Source organism: Trachemys scripta, chromosome 12 (genome assembly GCF_013100865.1).
Source record: "Trachemys scripta elegans isolate TJP31775 chromosome 12, CAS_Tse_1.0, whole genome shotgun sequence".
Lineage (NCBI taxonomy): Eukaryota > Metazoa > Chordata > Testudines > Emydidae > Trachemys > Trachemys scripta.
In genome coordinates this window covers 5,261,685-5,285,047 of record NC_048309.1, presented here as the reverse complement: position 1 = coordinate 5,285,047, position 23,363 = coordinate 5,261,685, and the positions used below count along the sequence as shown (strand labels likewise).

The 23,363-nt window shown below is 45.5% G+C and overlaps 1 protein-coding gene across 7 annotated transcripts in view; it reads right to left on the bottom strand.

Annotated features, from left to right (window-relative positions):
- MYT1 (myelin transcription factor 1) overlaps window positions 1-23,363 on the bottom strand; it is a 109,502-nt gene that overhangs the window by 51,222 nt on the left and 34,917 nt on the right. For all 7 annotated transcript variants that reach the window (XM_034787544.1, XM_034787547.1, XM_034787549.1 and 4 more), the window contains exons 2-4: window positions 19,831-19,931; window positions 4,976-5,030; window positions 2,548-2,578 (exon numbers count right to left, since the gene is read on the bottom strand). In XM_034787544.1, the coding sequence (XP_034643435.1) occupies window positions 2,548-2,578; window positions 4,976-5,030 (86 nt within the window). In that variant the 5' untranslated portion in view covers window positions 19,831-19,931. The remainder of the gene's footprint in view (window positions 1-2,547; window positions 2,579-4,975; window positions 5,031-19,830; window positions 19,932-23,363) is intronic.

Sequence of the window (23,363 nt, the reverse complement as noted above, 5' to 3'; positions counted from 1 at the left end):
ACCCCAGGGCTGCCTTTTGCAATCAGCTGATTTGTGACCTGCTTTATATCTGAGCTGATGATTCTCCTTTAACTCACGCGATCAACTGGGAGGATGCCCAGCGTTCTCTTTAGCCTCCTAGCCTCTGTACGGTGCATACGCTCAAACCAAACTGCACCTTTCACGGGGTGCCTCGTCTGAGTGGAAGTGGCAGCTCAGAGGGTTCTTCCAAGTGACGTGCTCGAGATCATACATAAGAAGATCTCTCCAGGCTAATGTGCATAATTGGAAGAGGGTCCCCCTCCCTTTTACTGATGATCTTAAAGTCTATTTAATTTTAATTGCCTTCAGTCATGACTGAGATTGCTCTGTTCTGAACAGCCCCAGACACACTCTAAGTGACTGCACACAGAGACACGGAGCAGTGGTTATGCTAGCAATGACTTGCCTGAAAAAATAAAAAGACTTATTTAGTGTGGAACAAGAACAGCTCTGATGAAGATGTTATGGGCATTTCTAAACTTTGCTAAATCAGTTAAGGTTGATTCCCTTTTTTAAGGCAGTAAATTACAGCCTGTGGTTAAAAAAAAAAAAAAAAAAGAGAGAGAGAGAGAGAGAGAGAATAGCCCAGAGGCTCTGAGCCAAATGGATTGAAAGTGACTAGTGATTTTAGGTGGCCCATTTTTTTGGTGCCTAGCTTTAGACAACTTCAAAGGTGTCCAATATTCAGAGGGTGGGCACTCTGCTTTCTGGAATGCCAGGTCATTTTATCTTGGTCTAGGACTTTGATTTGTGAAATCCTTAGAGATGGAAATTTCTTACATCTTGGCAGGGGTCACTGGTGGCAAAGGGCTCCGTGGTTTGTTAATGGTTCCCCTTTCTTTGCAACATTCACCAATTTCTCTCTTTTTCTCTCTCTCTTTCTCAACAGCTTTAATACTTTTACAAAAGCCTTCTTATTGTCATGCAGACGATGCCTAGCTTCCAATTAGTCGATTAATCGTCCAGTTAATCAGGCAATTAGGTGACAGCTGCAGAGATGGCTGTGTGGAGCACTCTGTGCTGCCCCTGAAATATGTCACCTGCTTCAATTACCACCTCCACTCAAGTATTCAGCAATAAAAGTTAGGGAAGTGTAATGCCCAGCATCCCCCATGCTCGTCTCTCAGGAGTCATCGCAGAGCGTAGGAGCAGAAACTCTACGAAATTAGGACGGTTAAGGTCCAATTACTCTTTGACATGGAAAGCTTTCTAATAGAGGCCATAGGAAATGCAGCCCCTGCCATTAGCACATGCCCAGGTTAGTGAATCCTCCTCTTGCATAAGCACTTATGTCAGTTTTACAGAGATCTGAGAGATCCAGGAGCCTGTGATTTATAATAAAAAGCTTTGTGAGACTGCAAAGGTTTGCTCCAGTTTTTTTCTCTTGCTGTTGCTGGCATGCAAGCTACACCAAATGAACAACAGGACCGCCTGAACATCTCAGGCAGCGGGCTATGGGATGGCCAGGCTGACGGGTGTGGGTGTGGGCATCAGATCTGTGCCGATGGAAAATCTTATCCTGTACCTGTGGGGCTAAATAATTTTAAAATCCATCCTGTAAGGCAGGGGAGAGGATGGAAGGGGAGATAGAGACCAGGAACATGGACAGGGGGAGGAGGACCAAAGTGACGAGAGGGGCAGGGAACCAGCGGATGATCCAGGAATGGGAGCAGGGGGAGGACACCCGAGACAGAAGGGGAGGTTTGCTGTTAACCATTGTACATAACGATCCTTTTTCAAGTGCCATTATTTAAGGCTGCAGTTCCCTCTGGGGACTGGATCCTAGGCTGACCTCGCCCTTGGTGCAGCCCAGAGAGAGGAGACCCTGAGCATCGTTTCACCTCCTCTCTCCTGGGACTGGTTATGGGCTGGAGTGGGGCCTAGCAATAGGGCAGTCACAGGGCCGCTCTAATTAACACCAGCTGGAACAGTCCCCTAGGGGCTTCCCTGCCCGCCAAAGATTGCTCCTTGTCATCCCTATCCGGCCGCCTCCCGCCCTCAGCCCACCATAGAATGCACCTTGCGTGGAGGGGGTAGTGAATTGTAAAAGCCAGATCCCCCGCCATTAAAGAAAGTGGGAATGGGGAAGTGCAGAGGGCAGCTCCCTCTCTTCTGCCTGGCGTGGGTAAGCAGTGTTCCCTTACAGCTCCCCCTGCACTGGTTCAATGAGAACTCTCCCCTCCGGTTTCAATCTGCTATAACTCTGCAATAACCCTCCTGGGGTCCCTTTGTGCTCTGGGCTGGTGCAAAGGGGACTTACCCAGGGCCAAGCCCCGAGTGTCTGGCTACATGATGTACAAGGAACTGTAACACAGCTAAAATCCTGTTCATTTTTCTTCCCTATAGCCATAAAATGGGACCCGCCAAGTGGGAGGGGCAGAAGAAGGGGCTGCAGGAGGAGTTAGAGTTAGGCCTGGCTATAGATTTGCCCCGTCTAATGCTTTCCACAGCTTTTATTTCCCTAAGGAATGCACCAGAATCCCTCCCCCTCCCCAAGTTATGGGGCTGACAAGAAACTTTTCTTACCTCACCTCCTGTCCTATGAGTTCCGTGGGCACTGAGCGGAGGGACAGGAAACAAAAGTGGAAAGAAACACAAGGTTGTTAGTAAAAACACAGATTCCTTTGCCACCGCTGAGCTAAGCCATCCTAGATCATAAAATAGGCAAGGCTACCTAGTAAATAGAAATAGCATAAACTCCCTGCAGCCCTCAGCCTGCTAACACTTACACACACGCTTAACTTTAAGCGTGTTACGATTAGGCATGTTGTGTTTTCAGGGTAAGGGCCTACATCTCTCTGTAGACACAAACACACACACTGAGCCAGATTCTTAGCTGGTTTAAACTAGCATGGCAATGTGGAAATCCATGGAGCGACATTGATTTAAACCCACTCAGGATCTGGACCGCTACCGGTAAAGGAACTGACTGAGTTCTCTCGTGTCTCTTCAGTTTTTTGGCAGTTCAGATGCATTTAAAATAGTGCATTTTTCTAGTTTCTCATTTTAATCCCTTTTGTAACGATAGCACAGGCTCTAGATCAGAGGTGGGCAAACTACGGCCCACGGGCCACATCCAGCCCGCGGGACTGTGCTGCCCGGCCCCTGAGCTCCTGGACGGGGATAGGGTGACTAGATGTGCCGATTTTATAGGGACAGTAACGATATATGGGCCTTTTCTTATATAGGTTCCTATTACCCCCCAGCCCCATCCCGATTTTTCACACTTGCTGTCCGGTCACCCTAGCCGGAGACCCTCCCCTGCTATCCCCCCTCCCCCCGCAGCCATGCCGCCGTGCAGGCAGCGCTCTGGGCAGTGGGGTTGTGTACTCCTGCAGAGCAGTGCAACAGCATGTCTGGCTCCTGCCAGGTGGTGCGGCTGCCAGACATGCTGCTCTGAGTGGCATGGTAAGGGGGCCAGGGCCGGGGGGTTGGATAAGGGCCGGAGGGGTCAGGGTGGCAGTCAGGGGACGGGGAATGGGGCGGTTGGATAGGTGGTGGGGTCTCAGGGGGTAGTTAGGGGTGAGGGATCCTGGGAGGGGGCGGTTAGGGGATAAGGAGCAGGGGGGGGTTGGATGAGTCAGGGATTCTGAGGGGGGCAGTCAGGGGCTGGATAGGGAGCAGAGGCCAGGCTGTTTGGGGAGGCACAGCCTTCCCTACTCAGCCCTCCATACAGTTTTGCAACCCCAACGTGGCCCTTGGGCCAAAAAGTTAGCCCACCCCGATCTAGATTTTTAGGGGTGATTCTTCATTTCTGAATAATTCAGATGACATTACTGTATCTTTACTGAAAACCTGATGTCCAGCCAGGAATCCAAACAGCCAGGGAAAAAAAAGAAGAAGAAAAAAAAATGCTATGTGGCACAGGGTAAAAGGCATAACACAGCTGCTCAATTTGTTTGAGCTAATTGGGTTTCTGGGGGATCCAAATCTCAATGGAGTGACTCACAAACTTCAACAAATTGGAGGCAACAGTACGTAGCATGGTGTATCCAAGAAATTACCTTTTCACATCGGGAGACCTAGCTTTAAGTGTGTTTAAGGTGGGAAAATAAGCAGAATCAGGCTGGTCTCATTATAATCCCTAATGAGCATTACATATCTTACAAAACCTACCACATAATGTGGCACGATTCAGCACAATTGGCTGTATCTGGTTTCTGAGCAATGCAAATGCCTAGAAGGAGAATGATGTAGGTCAGCATGGCGTGAGGCACAATGGCCCAGCTGTGTGGATGAAGTTGCATAATACCTTCCCCCATCACCCTTCATTTTAACCAGTGCTATTAGTTCCTCTCTTTCAGTGACCTTTGAAATGCATCAGATCCATACAAGAGAAAAAGAGAAAAAATAAATTCAGAGGTTGATCTGTAATCATTACACAGGGTACCAATGATCTGGATATGACTGTACACACTACAATATAGATGACAGCACCTTCCTTCTTTGCGGGGAAAAGGCATCTAGAGGATGAAATATACATTTTTTTGCAAAGCTGGAAAATAAATAGCAATCAAGCTTTAAATTAACAAGTCATTTGTCCTCAAGTCCCTGCCATGAGATGGCCTGTTTGCTTCTGCAGCATGTACAACCTCTGCCAGGAACTCTCAGATGTTCAACTTCAAAGCCTCTAGCAGAGCATACATGATGAAAGCCTCTGGAAGTGATCTGAAGCTATCACGATTCCTATAGAACTAAGCATGGAAGGGATTTTTTTTTTGCAGGGGGAGGAGGGAAGGTTAAATACTATGTGGGGTGTAAGTGTTTGTTGCTAGAGCTGTTTTTGTGAACAGATCTCCTGGGCTGGGGGGAGGCGGGGAAGCAGTGTTTTAAAAACTTGAAAGAATGAGATTCTGGGTCTGAAAGGAGAGCCTGCTTGGAAAAACCGGAGCATATTAACCTCAGATATAGCCAATGTATGTAATTCCACACAGGAGGAGAATAAACGGCTCACCTCTGATAGACTTTGATCGTGTGCGTGCTCTCTTATCATCATTTTCTAAACTCATCTGGAATCAAACAGCGACAAAATTAGCATTTAAAAAAAAAGTCTCAGTCACATAGAATGTATTGGAAACAGTTACTCAATATAAATGCCTGGAGCTGGGGAGGCTGTAATGTCTTTTTGAGAAAGATACTGATTGTATTACTTTTCAAATTAAGGCCAGACTAACTTTGCTGGGTTGACTCTAAGGGGAGGAGCCCTGATTTGTCTTTTCCCTATAATATAAAGACTTCACCCAATAGGAACGTAGCATTTCTCTTGCTCTATGGACCAAATGGCTGAAAATATGGCCTTATTGAAGTCAGTGGGAATTTTACCATTGATTTTGATGGGTCCAGAATTTCCCCCAAAGTATTTGTATGGTCAGCTTGTGATACTCCCTGATGATCATCAGGGAGTATTTTAAACCACAAGTGATCTCACTGAAGTCAATAGGACTTCTAAGATAGGTGCTGCTCAGTGGGAGAATGGATATGATATTCTGGCCACCAAGTAAATAGCTGGCTTTGTTTTGCAGACATTGCTTTTTAGGGGATGTGCAAAATGGCATTGTTCCACTGACTTCCTTGAACCAGCTGAGTGTTTGCCCCTTCAAGTATAAAACAACTTGCATGTTTTCATCCTGGGGGGGAGGTGGGGGAAAGGACTTTATAAGGACACCATTTTGGAGCCAGACCCTGCAAAGTTTTACTCCTGTGAGCAATGATTTTCCATGGATGTTATTGGAAGCTGCTCCCAGGAGCAAAGATTACTCATCTGAGCCAGGCTTGTCAAGATGCGGCTTTTGTTTTGTGCAAAGGGGCCTGCGAGGTACTCAGCAGCTCAGGAACCATTGAAGGCAGCGAGAGTGGAAGGGGACGCCATATCACAGGATGAAGTCCTAAATCTCTATCCAAAAACCTACCAACTTCTTTTCCCAGCTGTATGCATGAAGGAAAATAGCTACAGCCTTGAGGGAACCAGATGAACTTCAGCATGACCAGATGAACTTTAGAACGGAGTAAAATCATAATGGGTGAAATTCTCCCCTCTGCACAAGCCCAGCTCCAGGTCTATGCACCCTGGAAGTATCATTAAACCCCATTGTAAGGGTTTTAATGAGACTTAAGAGGTGAAGAGGGCTTGTGTTGGTCCTCTGCACAGGGGAAATGTTACCCACAGGTCTTCAAAACCCCACCTAGTGCTGTAATCGCTGGACTAAGGTACAAAGACATTTTCCCTTCACAAACAACGATCCTGCTCTATTAACAGACATGGTAACTAGGGGATATCAGAAACTTTCCCCCAAACTCAAATCAATCCTTTAATAAATGACCAGAAATTCAGTTAACTTCAGAAAAATGTAATACATTCTAAGGTCAGAAGGGACTAGGGTGACCATCTCTTCTGACCTCCTGGATGCCTCGGTTTGGAAGGATTGGATTTTTATTGGTAAATGTTGATTTCATCATACACACACAAACCGATGACAAAATATTTCCTATCGATGATCACTGAAATTCACTGATAGGCAAAGTAAGAAAAACGCTGCTTGAGAACTTGGAGTTTGATTTCAAGATATTTACTTTGTATATTTTCACACATCATGTTGACAACTTGTGTTTTAATGGTTATAAAGCTTTAACTTTTGGTATCTCACTGTCTACTGTCATTGAATAATTAGTGTCAGACCCCACCTAGTGTCTGACCTCCCATAACTTCCCCCAACAGTGAACATTTGAATCAATAAAAATAGAAAAAAAAAAAAAAAATCCTGAGGCCCATAATTTTGTCCAACTCAGAACATTTAAATTGATCAAAATTAAAAAAGAGCCTTAAAAGTAAACAAATATCAATATTATCCATCAAAATGATACAAAAATAAAAATCAAATTCTGCCAAGCCTATTTATCCTGCCAGCCATAGGACTTCCCTGAATTAATTCCTCTCTGTACTAGAGCAGACCTTCTGGAAAAACATTTACACACACATGCACCTTTGTGCTTCCTGCTTTCACGTCCCCCAGAATTGCTGGCACACCTGCAAAGAGGGCTATACTGAACTATCCCAAGCCCGACGTGAACCAGTCTCTCCTGGGAATATTGCAAGCCAACCCATTCCTATGAGATTTACAGACTAGGGTCTCAATCCTGCAAGCATACATGCTTACCTTTACCCACATGGAGCAGTCCCATTGACTTCAGTAGGCTCAGGTTTGCAGACAAGGCTATGCCTTGACTGAAAAGTGTGTGCTTTTCCAGAGAGACAGCTAAATTGGTGTGAAACCCTAATTGAGGCAAGGCACTGTAGTTTTAACCTGTATGTAGCCAGCTGAGGTCAATCCCAAGTTGGGTAGGGTGTAGATAGGGTGAAGAGATAGCAAGTGTGAAAAATTGGGACACTGTTTTTTGGGGAGCGGAGGAAGGGCTAGTTACCTATAGATGACAAAGCCCCTAATATTGGGATGGTCCTGATAATATCGGGATATCTGTTCACCCTTAACATGGAGGTTAAGTCCATTAATGGCTATTAGCCAGGATGGGTAAGGAATGGTGTCCCTAGCCTCTATATGCATCCGAAGAAGTGGGCTGTAGTCCACGAAAGCTTATGCTCTAATAAATTTGTTAGTCTCTAAGGTGCCACAAGTACTCCTGTTCCCTAGCCTCTGTTTGTCAGAGGGTGGAGATGGATGGCAGGAGAGAGATCACTTGATCATTGCCTGTTAGGTTCACTCCCTCTGGGGCACCTGGCATTGGCCACTGTCGGCAGACAGGATACTGGGCTGGATGGACCTTTGGTCTGACCCAGTACGGCCATTCTTATGTTCTTATGTTATGTTCATCCTAGGCGAGGGTTGACCTTGCCTAACAACATCGATATAATAACTATTTGTGCCTTGTTTCCACAAGGATTTTACATGGCACTAGCGATCTTGATGCAAAGCGGTCCCTATTGTTTGGCAGTGAAGACCGAGCCTGAGCGAGTTTTGGATGAGGTTCTGATTAGCATCTAAACTTTTAGAACTTTATCTGAATGCAACCACCACATTTTTGGCATTTCACTCCCTCTTTGGGTTATGTGGCTATTCCAGCACTGCATCAGACATAGCGGGGCTCATGTCTGGAAAAAAAAATTCAGCAAGGTGCCATGCAACTCTTTCCATGTGCTTTTAAGGAGTATTATTTAACATGTATGTGTCATCATTTTAATAGGTCACTGGGATCTGCACAGGCATTATTATTATAACGTTTATATTGGTGTAGCGCCTAGAAAGCTCCACCAGGTCAGTGTCCTATTGTGCTAGATGCTGTACAAACGTACAGTAAAATGACAGACTGTACCCCTCATAGTTTACAAGATGAGACATATCAGGTGGATAAGACTAAAAAGTACGGAGGAAGATGGGTAACAAACGTAAGGGGATGTTTTCGCAGAGCGCAGCTGTGGGTGCAGTTCTCAGCCAATCAGTAGTGGTTATAATAATAACTGCTATCTCTTGTAACACTTTCCATCAGTAGATCTCAAAGGAGGTAAGTCATTATCCCATTACCCCAAATGGTAAAACTGAGGCATGAAGTGACTTGTCTCAAGTCATCCACCAGGCCAATGACAGAGCCAGAAATAAAACCTAGGTCTTCCGATGCCCAATCCAGTTCACTGTCCACTAGGCTACACTGTCTCGCCCATAATAGCAACTCGCCATCTGCCCGGCTTCCAGCAGATGGCAGCTTTCTGTGTGCATTGCAACAGAAGTGAGTTTTGAGGAGGGTTTTGAAGGCGGGTAAGACAGTGGCTGTATTTTGACTGGGAGCTTTATCTTACCCACAAGGGGCCTTGTGGGAGACAGCACAGAGATGCTTGTGGGAGAAGCAGATGATCAAGGCTGTTATTGTTGGCAGGCTGCAAGCAGGGGCTTGAGCGAGCAGTAAGATATAGGACAGATAGCTTATTTGTCTAAAACCACAAGCTCTGAAGATTGCTCTGTGCAGCCTTAAATGAATTCCCTCTATTATGAAATTTCTAGACAATAAAAGTGGCATCTGCCTTTTGTAGAGCGTTAGTGTATATAAAAATCACCATCTATTGGCATGAGAGTATAGGGCATGTTGTATTGTTCATATGTCTTTATAGTCAATAAAGTTGTTGTTGTGCACTATGAATAGCATCTTCTGTGTAGCTTTTTCCTTGGCGCGCTTGACAGCACCCCTCTACCTTCACTCAGAGAAATTTTACACAGATGGAAGGAGGCATCCTGATGACCTCTAGATTGTGGACATCAAACATTATGCTCAGTAGGGAATGACAACATGAATAAATAATACTTGGGACTTCAAAGTGCTCAACATTAATTAATTAAGCATCACAACAAACCGTGAAGTAGTGAAAGCTGCCATGCAGCCACCTCTGGGGTGCAGCGGGCATCTGTTGAACAGTCAGTACCATGCAACAGCTTAGGCAGGATGAGGAGAAATAATTATTTATATTACAGCAGCACCAGCAGTCCCCAGTAAAAACCAGCGCCCTCTCGCAAGCAATCTCAATAGGCAGAGTCTAACAACAGGAGTTAGAAGCTAAAATAATAGGAATAGGCTCTTATGAAACACACCAATGGATCTTTAAAAACTTTCAAAAGCGGGCAGGGCATCAGCTTTCCATGTCATCCTAAAGATGGTCAAAGAGATGTCTGAAGTTAGAGACTTCTTTATATCGGCAGGGTTGTGCCCTGCTCCAATCCAGATATATAAAGAAGTAACCAGGAGCAAGATCCCCCCCACACACATCAATTTGGATCCTGATCTTCTATTAACTCTATGTAGAGGCAGAGGTCTGTTCTCATGGACTCAAGCGGAGCAGGAACCAAGCAAGTTTTTTTTTTAATATGGATGTAAGTGTTTCTGATGAGGTACAGTGGATTCCTGATTAGGACTGCCGGACTTCCCTTTCCACTGAGCGGTCAGTCTGTCTCCTGACACAGGCATTAGTGTGGAATTACTCTGCTTCTGTTGCAATTCCTTGACTCCTGAGTACCTGAACTCCTGGCTAGCCAAACATCTTTAACGTTATCCAAGCGGTGCAAAGAATTGGGATTCTAGTGTCCATTTAAAACGGCTGCATGGAGGAGGAGGGAGAAGAGAATACATTTCCATCCCCATGTTTATCATACAGGTCTGGTTTAGAGAGAGAACAAGAACATTCAAACCCGATTTGTCCTAATAAGGGTGAATTACCTTCTGCACAGAATGTCCCTGACTAAGTGTTCTCATCTCAACAAAGTCCTGCTGGCCGTCATGTGATGAGCTTCTGCAATGTAACAAAACGAAGTGGCTCGAAAAACTAAAACCACTGTTTAAATAGCGGGTGTGTGGACTCCTAGCATTGGTTAAATACATTCAAAAGGAGAAGGAAGGGAACAGAACTGGAAAGTGCAGCTGGAGCATGCACCGTAATGAGCAGTATGGTGCTGCTTCCCTTTTCTGTTGCTCCGCTGGCATAGTGTATAATGAAAACAAAGCACGCTGGCTCCTCATTGGAATAAAGCCCAGCACAAGAGCCAGCTATTGGCCACGTGATCTGTTCTTCAATGAGGAGCAGGAGAGGCTGTATTTAAATGTCTGACTCAAAATGCCTACTCTAATTCTGCTTAAGTTCTTGAACGTATCCTTTCAAAAAGTGTGTGTGTGTGTTTCTTTACTGTAAGAAGTGAACGGGCAGAAAGTGCGATTTGCACCTGTATTTTTCATACGAAGGTGTTTATTTTAGTTTCTAAAAGCCAGGAGATGACAAAGCCCCCTGAGGTGCCACCGCTGAAGAAAATGTCTCAAATCAGCAAGATGAAATTTCCCCGCGTAGCCCTCCCTTCCGCCCCCTGGTAATGCAGCACTAGCATCCAGTGATTTATGTCATTTGTTGGGGGGCTGGAAAATATCAAAACCTGGAGTAATTTATGCATCCTGTCAGCGACAGTCTTGTGGTGCCAGAGCGTTATTTTCTACGTTTATTACAACCTTCCCAATAACCCAGAAGACAATTACTATAATTTCTATTTTTAAAGCCCTGGTTCCCCATGGACCAATGGCTCACATTTAAAGTGTGGAGAGGAGCAGGTGTCAACAGGACTTCATTACATTTATGAGCCTTTCAAATGTGCCGTGCTCTCAGCTAGCTCGCTAATGCCTTCCGATGCATGCTGTACAATAGAACTAATATGTTTGATTGCTAGGCGGCTATGTTCAGCTGAAATGAAATCTAGAGGTTTTTTTTTTTTTTTGTCAGTTTTCCCAGAGAAATTGGCAAGCATTCTGTTGGGGCCTTGGCAATTTGGATTTCCTGCAGATAAATTATTCAAAAAGCAGAGAATAGAGAGGGCTGCAGAAAGCGTAATGGGCGCTGCTTGCAAACTGCTAACTCCTACTGATGGAGCTAACAGCTGTGGTATTCCTTGTTCCAGAGCACCTTGCCATTTGCAACGTATCGACTTTTTTTTTTTTTTTTTTAAAGGACAACAGGAAGCACTTCTTCGCTGTGGTGTAAAAAGCTTCAATTTCAAGGGAATAAAATACAGAGGGACAAAAATTCAGGTCTTAATCCTGCCCTTTTGAGGAAGGTAGACTGGAAAGTGAGCCTGGAGCCTAGATAGCTAGTTCATAACTGTACCAGTTAAGCACTGCTAGTGCCTAGAAGTTGGTACCCTCATACACAGTATGTGCAATGTATTTATGCTCCTAATCACTCAGAAAGCCAGTCACCAATTAACCCATTCTTGTTAGCAAACTCAGAAGATAGACCATGGATTAAGTCACCATGGAGACTGAACTACCGACCCTCTCTTTGAGCTGGAAGGAGTATGCACTGCGGCCCATATTTTCAAACAAGCTTTTGCATAAAATGCAGGAGGGACTTCTGGGTCTTTGCTCTTTTGCAGACACACAGGGGCTTCGATCATCAAAGGAGAACGCATACATCACTTACACAGGATGAAAAATAGGCCGGAACTCTGAATGGCCAGGGCTGGAGCATGCACAAAGTGTCTGGGTGCAAATGCATCCCACTGGGACTTGGAAGAGAGGTTTGGCAAGCCACCCAGCTTTCCTGCCCACATACAGGTCAGCATCATTGGCACCACTGCTTTTTGCAGCTACTACAAGAAACAACTGTATAGAGCTTGGACGGACCATCACATGACCACAAGTGGAAAAGGCAGAGGGATATTGGCAGTTTGACCTGCTGGTGCTGCAAGTACTGGAATGAAGAAGTGTTATATGGGCTGGCTGGATCAGCTGGCTTTGCAATGTATCCTTTTCACATTTTCCCATGGATAAGACCCTCTATTTCTTGATAAGAGCTTCACATGGCTACAGCACTGGGGAACTCATCAAAATAGGATAAATAGACTTTTTGAGCTCCTTAATAAGATTTGCTTTGGGCATTGGGGGCAGTAATGAGTTAGGGCGTGGCTTGCATTAACAATCCCATATTTCAACTACCTACCTATTTAACATGTTTTGTCAAGCGGAATTAAAAACTTTCTAAATTCTGTACATTCTAGTCCAATATTTTACATTAGACACATACTATTGTGGAGTAACATGGTTTCAAATCCTAGGGGAGCACTGGAATTGTGCAAGTAACAGATTTTTTTGTGCAGTAGCTGCACCAAAAATAACGGAACAAAAAGTAACTGTGGGTTAACTCACGACTATTTTATTTGCAAAACGACAGTCAAAAAGTCCAACAAAATATTCCATTCAAAATGAACCGTTTAGTTTGAGGGGTTTTACTTTCAAATGATGCAAAATTCAAAACAAAAAGGGCATTTGGAATGGAAATAACAAAAATTTCACTTAGAAACAGTCAAAATAAAAAAATTCGACTCTTTTTTGAAATTTTTAATTCCCCCCTCCCATGCCCTTTTCCCCCAAAAAAACAATTTGGGGACTTGGTGAAATGTTTTGGTCAATCTGAATATGCATTTTTTGGTGGGGGAAAAAAAAGACGTCTTACAAATTTCACCCAGCTCTTTTCAGTGCTAGCATTGGCTTGGAAAGAGAATTCTCTTGCTCTCTTCTCCATCTGTAAAACCCACAAGTATTTTTCATATCATTGGTTTCTCTCTGCTCGAGTCAGATAAAAACATCACCTTCTGACTTCCAATTCTAGCTTACAAGCATGAGCTTGATGTATTCCTCTGCTTTACACTGGGGATGCAACACACGTGAGATTTAATGTCTGTAGGGGAAGGAGACATAGCCGCATGGCATGTGCCTTTCTCCTGAGCGCACGAAAGCCCCTTTAAATGGTTACTGGATTATCAGGGGGCCTGTTGGTGGAGTGCTGAAAGGGGAGAGCCTCTATATGGCACACTGCCCTCCTAATTTGATGGATTTCCAATAGCACGCTCAGATGGAGGCTAATAGTTCTGGAAGACATGCACGCACAGGCATGCACTTTTGAAATGGTGGGCCTGTCTGAAATAAAGTTCTGCCCATACCCAGAGCCCATAAAGCAGCGTGGAATGAGAGTCATGCAAACACAAACATCTGTCAGGTTTTTAAAGATCATTAGACTAGAAAATAAACCGTTTTTTCTTTGGGTGACATTTCCCAGCAAGGTGCAAAAATACAAGGAAGCGTTCTCCTTTGAGCCCCATTATACCTTTCTCTGGTGGCTTAAGCTGACAGTGCCAACTGTGAACATCCTGAGATCTCAGTGTTGTCAGGCTCACATGCATGAGGCTTATACAAAACCACTGTCCTTTAGTTTTTGCCTCATCAGTGAGAAGTCTTCTAGACAGATCATTTTAACATGAAATTTCAGGTCACATAGAGCATGTTGGCAGTCCTGGAGACTGACAGGGTATTTCCATTTGGTTTCTCACTAGTGTTCATAATAACCCGGTTGGAAAACTACCCAGATTTGTATTATTATTATTTTAACTTAGACTGAAAAAACAGAACTATCTCCCTTGCCCCCCTATGAAAACCTCTCGGCATTTCCCTGCACTGCAATGATCTTTTATTCTGGATCTCTGTAATAATGTAACACGGCTTTGATGATCTGAATACTGCACTACACTAAAGAACTACAGAATGCTAACCCCATAGTACATGAGCTCAATAGCGTATTCATAATACCACAAGGACACTATAGAACTAGCTACCTACCTTAGAATTTTATAGGGCCATCTATTACCATAATATACGAGCAACTTCCATGTAAAATCAACACCAGTAGCAAAGTCCCTAGTGGATTTCCTATCCCAGTGCTTTGTGACAGTACAGCCTTGTGGATAGGGTCCTGGGACTCGATGTCAAAGAAACCTGGGCTCTCTCCCAAACTCTGCCATTGACTGACTGGCTGTGTAACCTTGAGTAAGTCACTTCACCTCTGTTTCCCCTTCCTAGAACAACGAACCCCTGATGTGGGTTGGGGCCCCTTGGCCCTTCCCTAAGCTGAATAATGTTAATAACATCTTAATACTATAGGGCCAAATCACGAGGCCCTTACTCAGATAAACTTCTATGGGAGTTTTGCTTGAGTAAGGCACGAATTGAAACTGATAGTAAACAAACACACACATTAGTACTACACAAGTATAATAATTAAAACACTACTCTAGTGCTATAATAATAATGATACACTATAGATCTGAAGCTTAATTTGATGAAATATGTATGGTTTTTTCTTTTTCTTTTTTTTTTCTTAAACACCCACATTTATCTTCCAATGAAACAACCACCAAATGTTTGTTGGTGCTAACGGAAGTATTAAACACGATTTGAACTTGTTTAAGCTCATGCTCCATCTCTTGTTCTTTAAGACACCCACGTGTGACTGCCTTTGCACACCTCTCAACCCCTCATCGGGTGGAGCCCCTGTTGTCGTTTTGACAGCTCTATGCAAATATATCATTAAGGGCCATGCTGAAATTCCCCAAGGTCAGCGTTAATACTTTATGTATATTCAAGAGCACTGCAGAGCTTGGAAGAAATAAACCTACTTAGAAAGCATTCGTTTCGACAAAGAGGGGTGGGGATTCTGAATGGAATATTGATTTTAAATGGAAAGAAAAAGCAAAAAACAAGAGTTTCCATGAGTGTTCATTTGTAGGTATATACCAATTCCATTGACAAGAACCTAGGTCTCATCTACAGACAGAAAAGGAAGTTTTCACTTTAGTTTAAAAAAAAAAAAACTGAAACCAGCCCAGCAAAAGCTAATAAGGAAAACGATACAAGAAACATCATGTTTCTCCAGCAAAACGGACTGAATAATGATTCTTGGTCCGATGTTTTCAGTTCTTCCCCCGTCCCTACCCCAAAAGGCCATTTGGCAGTTCCCTCAAAGAGGAGGCAGTAATATTACACCCAACGTTAACCCAGCTGTGGAGGGGAGCAAGAGGGAGTAAGTAGTGCCACCCGATCAGGTGTTACATATCTCAGGTCTTCAGTGCAGCTGCTGTTCCCCACTGCGCCTCCCTAAGCACGTGGGTGGGGTGGGCAAGTCCCTTCACTCCCCCAGGCTGAACAGTGGAACAGCCTGGAGAGGAGAGAGCTGCATCTCCGCAGTAAGCAATGTGGTATTCCCCACCTGGACAGGGGCGCTCTGGAGAAGCTGTGCTTCCCAGGGGTGCGTCCCAGGCACAGCGCCTGCCAGGGTGATGCAGCTTGCCCGCCACTCCATCCCCAGGCCACAATCCAGCGTTTGTAAGCCAGCCCAGATCCTATTTAGGAAGGAGAGAGCCAGGCCGCTTTCTCACATAAGTGCCACATCCTCCAGGAGAGCCCTTAGAAGATTAAAGCACTGATCAACCCACACAAGTGGTTAATAGATTGACGCTTTTAAATTACATATGTCATTACAATTGGGCTAAGATAATTTATTGGTTGCAAAACATTGCTAGACAGGGGGGACGGTTTAACTGGCAGCTTCATTAAGCTTTACTAACGTATCGCCTGCTCCTTCAAAAGCAGCCGGCGCTATCGTGTGCACATGTCCCCCACGCCCCAAGAGGTAGCACTATCACAGGGCCCCAGGCCAGCACGCGCCCCCTCCAAGAGAGGCACATGTTCATTTGAAGCTCTGGGCCTGTCCCCAGAAGTAGGTTGAATGGAGGGGAGCGAGCTTGGCCGTGCAGGTAACTAACACACGCAGCATCTGGCAGGAAGAGCTCTTGGGGGAACTCAGCACCAGGCACCATCAAGCCCTTAGTTTCTGCCTCCTGACATTGTCAGTGTGAGTCAACTAGAATAGGGATAGCTAGAGGTTCAGTTATCTGCCCTGCTGGGGAATTAGCTTTGCATCCGGAAATCAACAATGTCCCTTGGAACAAGTGTGCAACCACCAGGATAAGGCTCAAGGGACCCGATTCTGATTTCACTTTTTTCCTCCCCACCCTCACACCAGGACCACTCCTTTCACTTCAATGCAGTTACACCTGGTCCAAGTGAGATCAGAAGGTGGCCCAATGACATTACATCAACCAAGAGTTTAAAGATCAGACTCTAAGAACCTCCCTTCCCACTCCCCCAAAAGTATTTTTCCAGCAAACATTCCATGAAATGATAATGACTTTGGCACCATGGGCCCGCTGTAGCTGTTAATTAAAAGGGAAAAAAAGGGGGGGAGGGAAATTAGCTTAAAGCCCCCTCTACTTTTAAAAAGCAGAATGTATCTTGAAGCCTGCACATCAGCCCTGTAGCTCCCAGCTGTTATTTTGTAACCACACTCAGAGGTTGGTTCCCCCCTCCCTCTTCTTCCCCTTTAGGGTCCTCCCTGCTGCTTGATTTAAATCCTCCTGACATTCCACCCATTGTGAATCCCCATCGCAGCTGAATAAACTAGCGGTTGCTTTTTGCTCCCTCGCTGCTTTAGAGAAAGGACACCCCGCGTGGATTTCTCCGGCTTCAAGTCTTGGGAGGATTTCTCCTTGACATCTTTATGTGTAAGATTGCAGCTCATACCAACCCCCAAATTAAAAATTACAGCTGGATAATAAACATCCTAATGAAGCTGTACTGTCAGTTTTCATTTGCTAAAACTTACGGCACAAATGAAACATTTACCAAGTGCTAATGCTTTGTAGAAAGAGCAGAGCATGGGGGAAACAGACCAGAAAAGCTGCTACATGGCATCACATCTGACATAGCCAGAGCTGTATCATCTGCATGCACAGGGCTGACATTTAGGCACTAGGCCAAGGTAATTTCTTATGCGGTAGCTTAGGTTTACATAGAGTTTCCTACTGAAAGTGCTACAACATGCAATCCAAACACTTCATCCTCCCAGAGCTCTGAGTGGTTTAGGATGTACAAACAATTCTCTCATCCTTAAAAGGGAAACTGCAGTTCTTCAACACCATTGTTTTCAAGCTCTGTAATAAGTTGGCATTTTCATAAGGTCCCCCCCCCACCACCCATGTAGTACAAGCTCAGGAAATTGTCACAGTGCTGCTGCATGTCCCTCCCATAAATTGCCATCATGTTTAGTGCCAGGCGGTTATGCCAAACCATGGGTTCTGATGGGCCTAGTCATGTAATCTCTACCAGCCTTCATCCACACAAACGTCCTGCTATTTAATAGTCTGTTCACCTGGCATTTAAGATCGTAAAAGAATTCAGAGGTGGGGAAGGGGAGAAGGAGAGAGATTCTTTTCCCTATGCAGGGCCAGGGCCCAGGACAATTATGAACTGTGGTTTCCAGACGGATGGGCTCAGCTGGGTCTGTTGAAAGAGTAAGTCTACCCATCCCTCTTCTGATAGCTCATTTCAAACCTGTAAAAATCCACCACACACCACATTGTCCTTCTCCGCTGCACCGTTCTACAGACTGCAAATCACAACCGAACCTCATAAAAAGGAGATGTTTATATTTTATGTATCTGCATAAACACAGACATGAAATCTAAACACTTTATCCGAGTCCAAACGACGATCTCCTGCTGGGCTTCCATAAGGTTTACGTAGCTGCGTAACAGTCTATGGATACTTCATTGCATTGATGTGCAGAGCGACATCTTTAAAAGTGTTCCTAACCTGACTTCAGAGGTGTGATATATAGGGGAAAGCTGTCTGAAAAGCCGGCAATCCTTTTAGTAAAGGTTATCTTAGATTTAATAATATAAGACCAGACCCTGCAAACGGTTGCTTAGGGGAGCAGTTCTTACCCATGCAAGGATTGGTCCAATAAGTAGAGGCTTGCAGGATCAGGTCCAAATTTGCACAAGTGTGCGCGTATGTGTGTCCAGGCCCAACCTCTGCACACACACAATGTAACTGTTCATGGACATGGGCAGGTGAGCACATGCAGTCCTTAAGGGACTGCTCCGTGCAACAACAAATAAATCCACTCTCAGGATTGCAGGCTGCAAACTTGCTGCTTTATTTGACTGCATCACAGGAAGGATGGGGAAAAGGGGTGGGTGCTCAACCCTCGCAAATGACGAAGCAGGAAGTAAAATGACTCCATTCCATAATACTCTGGGTAAACCCATTAATCCTATCATGACCACTTCCTGACTTGCCTGTGAACTTCTGAAGCTGTGGGGTTGTATTTTTAAGATATCTACCAGTTGTCAGTCATCAGTCAAACTCCTGAGTCCTAATCCCAGTGCTAAGATTTATCCTGCGGCCGTGGGCAAATCCCTTCACCTTTCTGCCTCGCTTTCCCCATTGGCAAAATGGGCATAAACAACACACCACAACTAGGGTGTTTGTGACAATCAGTGAATATTTGCTTTGCAAATGCTGAATGCTAAGTATTATTAGGAATAATTTTTTTTAATCCTTGTTTTAGTCACACACAATAGTCTTATTAAATCCAAAGAAAGTGCTTATCTGGCAGGTCCAGTATCAAAGTCATAATGAACCCGTTTTAAATATAGCAACATCTGCTTACTGTGCTTTCCCAGGGCATGAGCATTCCGGACAGCACTAGCCATTAGCTCACAATTGGCTAAGCAGAGAAGGTTTTTCTGCAGATAGGTTCAATTTTCGATTTGGGAGAAATAAATGAACATCAGTTACAGGGGGATTTCTCGGCTATTCGAATGGACTGATAGTCCATCACATGATGCTGTTTTGTTATCAAGACAATTCTTGGTAGGGCCAAAGAGAAAGCAGGAAGTGTCATTTGTATAGCGAGCAGCCCAGTTTTATGTTGAATTAAAGCTTTCGAATCGGCCATGAGTTTTGACAGTGTTTCACAAGGTCACAGCTGCGACACTTTTCCCTAAAAGAGCTGCTGTGTTGAGAACATCAGAGTTGCTTTCCTCTCCCTCATACGTCTAACAGGCTGGGTTCATGAATGAATGACCCATTTATCTCCTTCTAAAGCTTTGAGGTTTCACCTGGTGTACAAGGGGCTTCTTCCAAGGAGCCTGTGTCTTAGAGAAAGAGCCTTTTTAATCAGAGATGGGCCTTACTCAGATCTCCAGACACAAGCATACCCGAACGACGGGTCGTGGGGAAGGAAAGGATTGAAAAAATTCCAGACATGGATCTGGATCCAAATTTTACAGCTGAAGGCCCGCTCTCCTTTTATACCTGGTGTCTGGGATTCATGATGGGTAGGCATTTCTGCTAATTCTTGCTTTGGAGACAATTCACTTTGGGTTCTGTCTGCATCAGTAGAACCCACAGCCTCCATAGAGCCTGAAACAGTGCATGGGCCTTTGTGCAGGGTGTGTGTATTTCATCTTTTTATGCTGCAGGGAAGGTCAGGTAATACGATTCTCTAATGGTGCAGTCTACAGTCCCACAAAGCAGGGGGAATAGGACTTCTAGACTGCTTTGCTGCTAGGCTCTGGCAAGGTTGCCCTGCCTGCTCACCTTGATGTGTCTGCTGTGTAGGCTTTTTGTTGTCTCACAACTGCTGAGCTTTTCTCCACGTGTCCACCTTTGATTCAGCAGCTCGCCCCGGAACTCATTTTCTGAAGGGTTAAGAGAAATACAGTGTCAGGAAACAAAACCAGTCCTGTGGCCACTGGCCACGCCACTTCAGCAGAGCCATCAGGACTGAGAAAGAGGAATCGTAGTTATTGTTTGTACGGTGGTAGCACCTTGGAGCCCAGTCACTGGACTGGGACCCCAATGTGCTTGGTGCTGTACATACACAGAACATAAAGATGGCTCCTCCCCTAAGGGCTTACACGCTACTGGCTTCTAGCACCAAGACACTACTTGCATCCTCTTGGCACTCGACAGTAGGAACGACCTCCCAGAACCGGCAAAGCAGAATTTCCTTCCCAGTGACTACAGCTTGACACATGGTAGAGGGAGAGAACCAACAAACAGCTAGAGAACTGTAAACCAGCCTACTACAATTGCCTCAGCATTTTGCCGCCCAAGCACAAAGACAGGATGATGACTGGAAAAAAACAAATTATGTTTACCACCACCAAATAATTTTCCTTGTGCTGGGTTGTTGGGCAAAGAGGATGTTGGAAATGGTGTTTTACATGCTGCTATTCCCTGGTGACACGTTTCATTATACACAGTAGGCCCACCTCTTAATAACTTGAAGGTTTCTTGTTAGGTTTGTTGCTGTCACATGGCTCAGTCCCTCCACCCTCTGAATCCACAGAGACTTTGGTGGGCCTGGTGTCTGTGCCAGGGGAGAGGATGGAGATTGGGTGGATACATAGGCCCTGTGGAGCTTGGTCAGAAGAGATAATACGGCCTGGGAATGTCTGATCCTTACCATCGAGCCCACCACAAGTGGGAGCCAACACCAGGGGACGGTCACCGGCAGTGCTGGAGCGGCGGCCTTGATGCATGCCAGAGGCACAGAGCCTCCAGGCAGATGGCCTTGGTTTCTAAGGATACGGGAAGAGATGTTGGGTTTGTGGGTAGGCCCTGGGGCCTTCTTTTACAGCACAGGGGCAACTTGTCCCCCAGTGGGGCAGCGGAAGGCGATGGTCTGCAAGGGGGTCCTCGTGGAGATTTGCTGGCCCAGAGTCCACCATCCCTTTCCACAGTGAAACCCATGGGAGATCAACCCTAACTTCTTAATCTGGTAAAATGCTCATTGAAGTCAAAGGGAGTTTGGCACGAATGAAGACTGAGTAAGGACATCAAGATATGGTCCTACGGATGGTCCGTCAGGTCCAGAAATATAAGAGCTCCCAGCCCTGAGCCTGGAGCCAAACTTGGATTAAACTTTGACTGTTCTGAAATTTAGCTTTTATGTTTCCAGGATTTGGGGGGATTTTTGGTACTGTTCTGCTGTAGCTTCCAAGCTGGGACCAATCCACACAACTCCAGGGGAATATTCTCACAGCATTTCAAGTGATCAAAAGTAGGGCAGGTCTGAAAATAAGCACATTTTTCGCCAAAGGTTTGGCGAAAAAAATGACCCTGATTTTTAGTGGACGTGGGGGTGATTCAAATTCAGAAATTTTCAACCAACTCTGCTAAAAAGCACAGGAGATAAACCAGTCTCATGAGAGAGCAGCCCCCTCTCGCAGGCCAGAGGCTCTTGAGAGAAAATTTGGCTTATTTAAACTCAAATGCAAAACCGAGCATTTGCAGTTCACCCATTCGTACCAATTAGAGGAGACGAGCTGCGGAATTACATGTATTATTATTTCTATTGCAGCCGCACCAGGAGACCCCAGTCAGGAACAGGAGCTCATTGTGCCAGGTGCTGTACAAACACAGAACAAAAAGATGGTCCCTGCCTCAAAGAGTTTATAACCTAGGTAAAGAGCACTCTGCTTCTACTCATCTTATCAGTGGTGAATTCCACTAGTGCAGACCAGCTTTAAGGACGGGAGATGGTACTTCCCACATCAGCCTGGGAAATGTAATGATGCCTTCCAGGGTGGGGCTGCTGACAAAACACACCAAAGGGTCTGTGGTACGGCTGAACCTCTGATTTCCTCTCTATGGTCTTTGAGCTCCTGCTGCCAATCCCTTTCCCCATTGACACGGATTCCGTTGAATTTTAATCCTTCACAAACATTCACACATCTGAGCAGAGAACGAGCCCATCCACTGGACAATGCAAAGAGCCATGTGGCGTCCCTATTCTCACCCCAGGTTTCCATGACAACTGTCTTTTACAAGACCAGCACTTCGGGAGCGGGTCATTAAACCAACCCACGCTAAAAATACAAAACCAGGGCTTTCAAAGGGAAGGCTCCTGCAGACATAGCCACTTTGGAGCGAGGGAGGACCAAGCCCACCGGCTGATGGGAGGCTGGCTGGCAGCCTCCTGCTTGAATAGGGAAGGACCAGACTCACTATTGACTCTTGCATCGCCTTTGGGAGAAAGATATCTTCCCACACCCATCTAGGGTGACCAGACAGCAAGTGTAAAAAATTGGAACAGGGGGTGGGGGATACTAGGAGCCTATATTAGAAAAAAAACCCAAAAATCGAGACTGTCCCTATAAAATCAGGACACCTGGTCACCCTACACCCACCTAGCATCAGCCTCCTGGCACTTGCTGGCATGCTGGAAGAGGGGAACCCAGGGCCCAACCCCTGCCGACATACCTCCTCCCCCAGAAGCACTGCACCCCCTAGAATTGGGGGGGGCCTCCCGCACCTGAACCATGGCCCTGCCCCCTGTTCTGCCACTTCCCCAGGAAGGCCAGTTGGCCTCACCCCTACCCAAGCTGAGGTTCCCCCCCTGGCTTTACTCAAGCTGGCACATCGATGTCCCCTGCATGTTAGCACTCGAGCAGGAAGGGGCTTCATGAGACTTCTCCCCATTCACCAGCCCAGTCCACCTGTGCTGGCCACCATTCTGCCCCCCCATTTCCATGTAGCTTAGTCCCTTCGCTTTCTCCTTGTTTCACCCCCATTTTAGAGTGGATTTGGTTCTTATAAGGGACTCACAGCATTGACTAGAGGCGGGGACAGCACAGCTCCATGTAAACCTTTCCCCACACATGGCTGTGCCATGCCATATCTCCCGGTTCGGGCCTGCAGCGCCCATAATCCATCCTTGGCTCAGGCCCACTTCACAACCCCGCCACTAAACCTCAGTCTGGACCTGCTATTGCTTTGCTAGTCCAGTCCTGGCGCAGTCATTACCAGTTCTTCTCAATCCTGAGCTGCAAGAGCTGCTACCATTGGAGTCATAACCTGCACTTGTAATGCCCTCCAGAGTGATCTCATAGCCAACACTGGACTGGGCAGGAAAGCAGTGATAGAACCATACTATTAGAAGCATCAAGTCCACTGGGAAAAGGGAGTGTGTAATTATTCCAGAACACCCAGTATCAAAGATCCAGAGATAAAAGCAAGGATCAAATGCACAAAGGGCATTATACCACAAACAGCACAATTCAACTTCCTGTTCCGTTTGTTGACAGCAGCAGCATTTTTTGTAATGCTGTTATAGACTCAGTGAA